Below are 8076 nucleotides of genomic sequence, written 5' to 3' on the forward strand. Positions count from 1 at the left end.
TCAAATTCAAGTCATTACAGAGGAACTATTCAATTACATAATACAGTTTTGGTATTTTTCAGAAAAAAACATGCATTATTTTTCTATCGTCAGAAACTATGATAATAATAATTTTAACTAATTACAATTCAAACTAGTTTACAGTTTAAATATAAACAACATTTGAAATAATTAAGATAAAAGCTGTGCTACAGGGTTATCCACAAAGGATGAGAATTCAGAGACGATTGTATTGAATTTGTTTAGTCCATTTCCTTGCACTCAGGTTTCCTTGTAGGCCAAAACTGGCTTATTTCTATGCTTAATCATTTAGGAAACCATCAAAATTGGGTCGACTTTACAGTCTCATCCTTTATAGGTAACCCTGTATCTATAAATAGCATAAAATTTGCTTGCCTGTCCGTTAGTATCCAATAAACGTTATAACAGCCGAACCGATCGGGCCCAAAGTTTTTGAGGCAACTCATATCAACCCAGGGAAGGTTTATGGATGCTCAAATTTGTCTCCAAAATATTTTGATTTATATAAAATTTTGAAAATCCACGAACAGATATTGCTAAATCCGGAAACTTTTTTTAATTCAAAGAGAGGATGAGAACCACAATTATAGGTTAAAATAGAAGATGGGTGCAAATCGTCATAAAAGCCTAGTATTATATATTTACAAATATAGACACTAGTTTGCGAATTAGAATAGTTTTCATAAATATACTAGATCAAATAGTCCGAGTATTTGTTCTGATTTTTATACAAACTCTAAAGTTGGAAACTGTAATAAATGCATAGCATTAGTGTATTCTCAATCTAAATATATATATTTTTTGTATCCAATTACAACGTCAGAACGGATTCACCGATCAGGCCAAAATTTGTTGTGGACCTTACATGACCTAGGAAAGGTTAATGTAGGAAAGGTTAATGGATGGTCAAAATTTTAAAATTTTGCCTTAAATATTTCGTTTTTTTTATTTTCAAAAAACAGTCGATAAATCCGCGTTTTTTAAGTAATGATTGATAATTTCAAAATATATTTAATATTTAATATTTTAAAAAGCCGCAGATGGAGCAAGAAGTAACAATTTAAATCGAATAAGGGCGTGAATCACCCTGGAAGACTAGTATGTTAATTTTCCTTATTCCTAAGCAGAAAGCTTCTGTTCATTTTTTTTTTAAAGAAAAGCTTCATTTCTCCTGAAAACGTAGAAAATATCAACAAAAAATCATAACTAATCTCCAGGGCGGGAAGTGGGAAGATTCAAAATTTGGAGCGATCATAAAAATATTTAATGCTTCTCTCTAATAATTTCTTTTGATTCGTCCTGATAGATATCGATTGGCAATACATTATTTATCCAAAATATTAATTAGTTTTTATTGACCGACTGTAAACAGAACAATTTTTTTTTAGGTTTAATCGAATTGAATTAAGAAAATATTAAATTATTTTTCATTCAAATTGAAATTTCACTTCACTCGGTTTTATTTTGAACTTTACAGAACATCGTTAGATATTTAGAAAAAACTAACAGGAAAACATCATTCTATAAAGCTCTTTGCTCATATAAAAATATATATATATATATATATGATAGCTGTAGCTCTCCAAACGCAAATGCAAATTGGCTGAAATTTTATTAAGGAAACTCTTTAGTAGTAGAACCCTTACAAGACTTGAATTTTGTCTGTTACCCCAGCATAAGTAAATCAAAAAATTCAAGTGTTTCAAAATTCCACTGACACTTAAACTAGTAGCATAAAAATGAGGATATTTTAGTTTTCTCGATTTAAACTTTTCAAACGTTTAAAATGTGCAAAATGTTTTAAAAAATCCTAATCTGTTGAAAATGAAGAAAAGTTTAAGTTTAGCAACATGGATTTACATTAACTTACAGCTGCAAAATTAGGTCTAGCCTAATCATTTTTTATTCAAAATAAGGCCAGAAGTGGACCAAATCTTACAGGTATACATAATAATACGTCCATATCCGAAGTAGTAAAATTTAAAGGGTTCTGAGTCCCCAACTCCGTTTATTATTTAGTACATTTGTGGAATCAGCTTTTTAAGATTGTTCTTTAGATACACATCTTGGCTTTATTTTGAAGTATTTAAAATTTTCGCTTGTTTACATTTATTTTTATATAAATTTGGATTTATCAAGAAATTTAGCACATTTCAAACTTTTGCAGAATTAAAATTGAGAAAGTTGTCACAAATTTTAAGAAATGCCGCACATTAACTTTAGTGTGGAATCATATCATTATCGTGTCTCTTTTTTCGGTGACTTTCTAAACCATTTACAGTAGCAGCGGCAAACATACATTGATCGCAGAAATATTTAACTGCATTATGTTTACTGCTAACATGTCTCTTCAGATTGCTTTGTGTAGTGGCTGTATATTTACAGGATTCACAGGAAAATCTAATCCCTTCGTGTTTACTCTTTATATGCTTATTCAGATTACACGTCGTAGTTGCGGTATATTCACACTGTTCACAAGAATATCTGACCCCTTCATGTTTACTTTTTATATGAGCTTTCAGATTACACGTAGAAGTTGTAGCATAATCACAATTTTCACAAAGATATTTCAATCCTTCATGTCTACTTCTTATATGTCGTTTTAAAGTACTTGGTTCAGTAGCAGCATATTCACAACGGTCACAAGGATATCTTACCCCTTCGTGCTTATTTAAGATATGCTTTCTCAAGTCACCTGCTTGTGTGGCAGCGTATCCACAAGATTTACAGGGATATCTTACGCCTTCGTGCTTGTTTTCAACATGTTTTCTCAGATTACTAGCAGAAGTAGCAGAAAACTCACAGTTTGAACAGGGATATCTCTTTCCTTCATGCTTACTTTCAATATGCTTCTTCAGATCACCAGCTTGAGTGGCAGCATACGTACATAATGTACAGGGATATCTGACCCCTATATGCTTATTTTCAATATGTGTTTTAAGATTTCCAGATTGGTTTGCCACATAATCACATTCAACACATGGGTATATTAATCCTTCAGGTTTACTCTTTTGTCTCTTTGGTTCAGAGTAAAAAGAACTTTCTTCGTCTTTCTTCACTAAAAAAAAAATCAATTTGTACAGTTAAATGGGCTGTAAGCGTGATTATCCATTCAAAGAGAGCAATGTCCGTTTTACGATGGCGCCCTTAAAACCTTTATCTGATAATCTGACTAAAAAAATGTTTATTTCTGTACCTTTCTCCCTTGTTTCTTATAAGCAAGAAATTCGCACGTCACTTTTTCAGAGAACCCGCAATGGTACCGTTGTAAATCGGACATTGCTATCTTTGCATGATGGGTAACTTAAAATCACGCTTACAGTCCCTTTAACTAAAATATTTTATAATAATAATTAATATCCTGACATTTAACCAAGTTTTCTTTAAACATATCCCTGATTATTAATATCCTGGCATTTAACCTTGTTTTCTTTAAACATATCCCTGATTAATAATATCCTGACATTAACCAAGTTTTTCACCCTTTTTCATTTTCATAAAACAATATTTTATTTTCCCAATTCATCAAGTGGAACTTAAAAAAATTGGAGCTGAGCGCAAACATACCTGACATCTGGGGGGATATATTCTTAAAATGGGGCGGGATTGTTTTTGAATAAATTTAATACTTAGAGTAGGTAACTAACTTTATCCATGAACAAATATATTCAGGCAAATGTAAAGAGGGGGGCCCAGCTCCACAAAATTAAAGAGAAGGGCCCAGCTCCACAAATGTAAAGAGGAGGGCCCATCTCCACAAATGTAAAGAAGGGGGCCCAGCTCCACAAATCTAAAGAGGGTGGCCCAGCTCCACAAATTTAAAGAGGGGGGGCCAGCTCCACAAATGTAAAGAGGGGGGCTCAGCTCCACAAATATAAAGAGGGAGGCCCAGATCCACAAATGTAAACAGAGCTCCACAATTTTATAGAGGGGGCCCAGCTCCACAAATGTAAAAGGGGGCCCAGCTCCAAAAATGTATGGAGGGGGTTCCAGCTCCACAAATGGATAGAGAGGGGCCCAGGTCCACAAATGTATAAAGGGGGGCCCAACTCCACAAATGTATAGAGGGGGCCAGCTTCACAAATATATATAGGGGGTATAGGGGGCCCAGTTCCAGTAATAAATAGAGGGTTGCCAGCTCCACAAATATATAGAGGGGGGCCATCTCCACAAGTGGATCTAGAGAGGGGTCCAGCTCCACAAATTCTCATCTGAACCCAGAAAGTTAATAACGTATCGTTCGTACCCAACAAACCTTAATTCCAACACCAAATTAATAATCCTATAACACTCTCGGATGAAATTGAGGTATTTTTTCAAACAAAATTAGATTAAAACACAAGAAATGCATCGTTATGGACTTAAAATTACCTAAATGATATCTTAAGGATTCTTTAATTTAAAAAAAAAACTTTGAAATTAACCCGTAAAATGGAAAGGTTTTTTTAAGCAAAGTTTTGTTTCAATAAATTAATTTTATAATGAACGAATGTAGCCCTGTTTTATAATAACATTAATCCTCAGCTACTTAAGTTCAAAATATCTTAAACACATTAAACAGTTTTGAGAATCTATCCCAAAATGTAAGTTTGTGTGACAAATTAAGACTAGTTAATAATCGAACAAGGATGAACTTAATAACTTTTCTAATCCATGATACAGCACATATATTAAACAGTGTCAGATTTGATTGTTTTCTGTTTCTGCTAATTTCTGAGAAAAATAAACTCAATTATTTCCAATGTGGTGATTAGATGATCAATATGTGGCGTTCAGTCGGAAATCTATGGTCTGGAATGAATAAGAGCTTTCTACCTGAGTTCGGACAAGAATTTTTAGAGCAAAGCCTCCTTTTCTAGCTCACGCTTTTTCCAAACATACCTTGGAACTCTTTAATTTCTGTCTTTACATCGTCTTCCTGTATATATACTGAACATGTTTCCTCCTCCGCAGGGATCTCCTCCTTTATAGTTACTTTTTCTTCTTCCACAGTAGGTGACGGAAGTCGGCAATTTGGTTCCGTAACTTCGGGAAAAGGATTTGCCATTTTCTCTGCAATATATATTATTTCATGTTGTAAAAAAATAATAAAATAAAATAATCCGATATCTTCTGTCTCCGAACGAAGATATTGAAGATTTGATGTCATATCCTGTTCCTAGAACATCAGATGAGTATACATGCAAAAGTAGAACCGGCTAACACCCTCTTTTATTGAGATATTGAAAAATGTCATAGATGCAACACCTTTAACCTAAAACGTCATTTCCAGATAAATTTTTGCTGGAAAAAAAGCCTGCTTATACAATAAGTAGATAATTTTTTTTTTGTGAACGTTTGACTTCCATTTTTCCCTTAAAAAGGCTCAATAAATAGGGAATTTGAGTGACGTCATCTTTGCATAATGCATATAAACAAATATTCAAATACCATGATTCCGGCTCAGTAACATTATGCCTAGTTCGTGAATGCCTAGTTCACTACGCCTAGATTCATGAATGCCTAGTTCGTAATGCCTAGATAACACCATGCTTAGATTCATAGATTCATGAATGTATATATTTCTGAATGCTTAGAAAACATTATGCCTAGATTTCATAATGCCTAGTCACCCAATGCCTAGTCACCCAATGCTTAGATAACATTAGACAGAATTAAATGCCTATAGACATTGTCAAACAATAAATAAATGATACTAATATGTTTACATGATTTATTACATATTTTATTGGTCAAATTATGCCTATCATGAGCCAAAGTAGAAATATAATCTGCTCTGCGTGTCAAACTTTAACTGAAGTTGCACATTTTCAGAAAGTTGTTTGCGGATTTTTGTAAAAATGTTACCGGATTGTATGTTTTTTTCTCTCTCTTATTTTTATTTCTCTTTGAAATACATTGTCTAGGCATTCAATGCACTCTTATGTTATCTAGACATACTGTTATCCAGGCATTCATGAATCTAGGCATTGTATTCTCTAGGCATTATGTTATCTAGGCATTATGAACTAGGCATTCAAAAATCTAGACATAATGTTATCTAGGCATTCAGAAATCTAGACATAATGTTGTCTAGTCATTCATGAACTAGGCATAGTGAACTAGGCATTCGGGAACTAGGCATAATGTTACTGAGTCATGATTCCTTTTTGAGTGTTTCTCTAGATCGAAATTTGTAATGGCAACAAAAGTACACTGATCACATGGATGGTTCACTCCTTCATGTTTGAGTTTGACGTGTCTTCTCAGACTATTTACTCTAGTGGCAGCAAATTCACAATGTTCACAGGGATATTTTACTCCTTCATGTTTATTTTCGATATGTTTATTCAGATTACCTGTTGTAGTAGCTGTATAATCACATTGCTTACAAGGATATCTAATACCTTCGTGTTTAACTAAAATGTGTTTCCTCAGATTACCTTTTTCAGTTCCAACATATTCACACTGATTACAGGGATAACAAACCACTTTATTTCTATGCTTTTTCTTAATGTGCGCGTGCAGGCAATTTTTGTAAGTTGTTACATATTCGCATTGATCGCAATGATATCTGACACCTTCATGTTTGTTCTCAACATGATTCTTTAGATGAGCTGATGTTGTTGCAGCATATTCACATTGCTTACATGGGTATCTCACTCCTTCGTGCATACTTTTAACGTGTCTCCCCAAATTACTTGCTGTAGTAGCAGTGTATTTACATTGTGTACAAGGATATCTCACTCCATGATGTTTACTCTCAATGTGAGCTTTGAGGTTTCCAGCATGTGTAGCCACATAATCACATTTATCACAGGGGAATTTGACTTGTTCATGTTTACTACTCTTCAGTCTCTTTGGTTCAGGGTAAAGAGGGTCATCTTCGTTATCAATGAATTCACCTAAACAAATTTAAAAGAAATAATAAGATAGAAACTAGAGTTTCCAGCGGTTTTTTTTCAGGAAAATGAATTTAGCAAAAGAAGCGAAAACGATGCAAAATTTCACGCAAAAAAAACCAAGCAAAACGATAGTATTGCAGCTGCAACAATTTTCACTACCTGAAAATCTCTGCTCAGAGAGCTCAGCATTAGAAGTTTTATTTTATGTAATATTATTATTTATGATTTCTTTTCCTTTACTTGAAAAAATGTGTGATGAAGAGAACTCGATCTATCTATAGAATGACAAGCACGTGGCTCTCTTCAAGTTATCAGGTAAGCTATCATGGAAAATTCCCCATTTTTTCGCAAAACAAAATAATTCAAAGTTTCCCGAAAAAAAAAGAAAAAAATTGAATATTTACGAAAGTAATGCGAAAAAAAGCAAAATTTTCGGCGTAACGAAGTTTTGGAAAAATGCCAAATTTTCACGAAATTATTTTTCCATTTCGCGAACACCCTATAATAGAAACTAAGCATCGTATTTTTTATTTAATGTTTTCCACTGAATACAAATCGAGCTTAATCAAATAGACAGGAAATCAGGGGTACATTATTTTCAGAATAATACCCCGAAGGGAAGAGGAGGGGATTTTTGACGAAAGTGTTATTATTTTGCCCTGAAAATCATTTATTTTCCTCAATCGAGCAAAAGAAACTCAAAAAATTCTTTTTTGTAATAATAAATATAAATTCTCATTTTAAAATTTGTTGAAGGTATCATAAAAGTATGTATGAAGAGAGAGAGATGAGAGAACAATTGATTTTTGTTTTGAATGTTTAGAAGTTTTTATTGTTTTTGGGGCTAAAGCTGAAGCCTAATTAAACCATAACAAATGTAATGACTTTTATTTGTGATTAAATGTATTTTTTTTAAACAAAAATAATATGATAAAATTTTGGAGCTCTCGCCATACCTTGGAATTCCGTAATTTCTGCCTTCAAGTTATCTTCTTGTATATATACTGAACATATATTAACTTTAGGACCGATTTCTTCTTTGATGGACAATTTTTCTTCTTCCGTGGAACCTGCCATTCTTTCTGAAATACAATAAATTCGGAAACACCTACAAGAATGATCAATGTAATCTCACTTACATTCTCATGAAAAGAGTTGCCGTTTCTTGGGG

The 8076-nt window shown here is 33.1% G+C and overlaps 1 protein-coding gene across 2 annotated transcripts; it reads right to left on the reverse strand.

Annotated features, from left to right (window-relative positions):
* Nucleotides 1–1616: 1616 nt before the first annotated feature.
* On the reverse strand, nt 1617–8007 carry LOC111709478 (zinc finger protein ZFAT). Of its 2 annotated transcripts, none has more exons than XM_023483149.1 (5): nt 7862–8007; nt 6444–6905; nt 4903–5073; nt 2181–3079; nt 1617–1790 (listed from the first exon to the last, which is right to left on the reverse strand). In XM_023483149.1, exons 1-4 carry the CDS (start codon nt 7980–7982, stop codon nt 2241–2243), a joined length of 1593 nt encoding a protein of 530 aa, XP_023338917.1. In that variant the 5' UTR covers nt 7983–8007; the 3' UTR covers nt 1617–1790; nt 2181–2240. The 2 variants fall into 2 exon arrangements, with proteins under 2 accessions (XP_023338917.1, XP_023338924.1); XM_023483156.1 differs by having other exon boundaries at nt 2172–3079.
* Between the last annotated feature and the right edge of the window lie 69 nt (nt 8008–8076).

This window comes from Eurytemora carolleeae, unplaced genomic scaffold, assembly GCF_000591075.1.
Source record: "Eurytemora carolleeae unplaced genomic scaffold, Eaff_2.0 scaffold59, whole genome shotgun sequence".
NCBI classification, from domain to species: Eukaryota; Metazoa; Arthropoda; class Copepoda; order Calanoida; family Temoridae; genus Eurytemora; species Eurytemora carolleeae.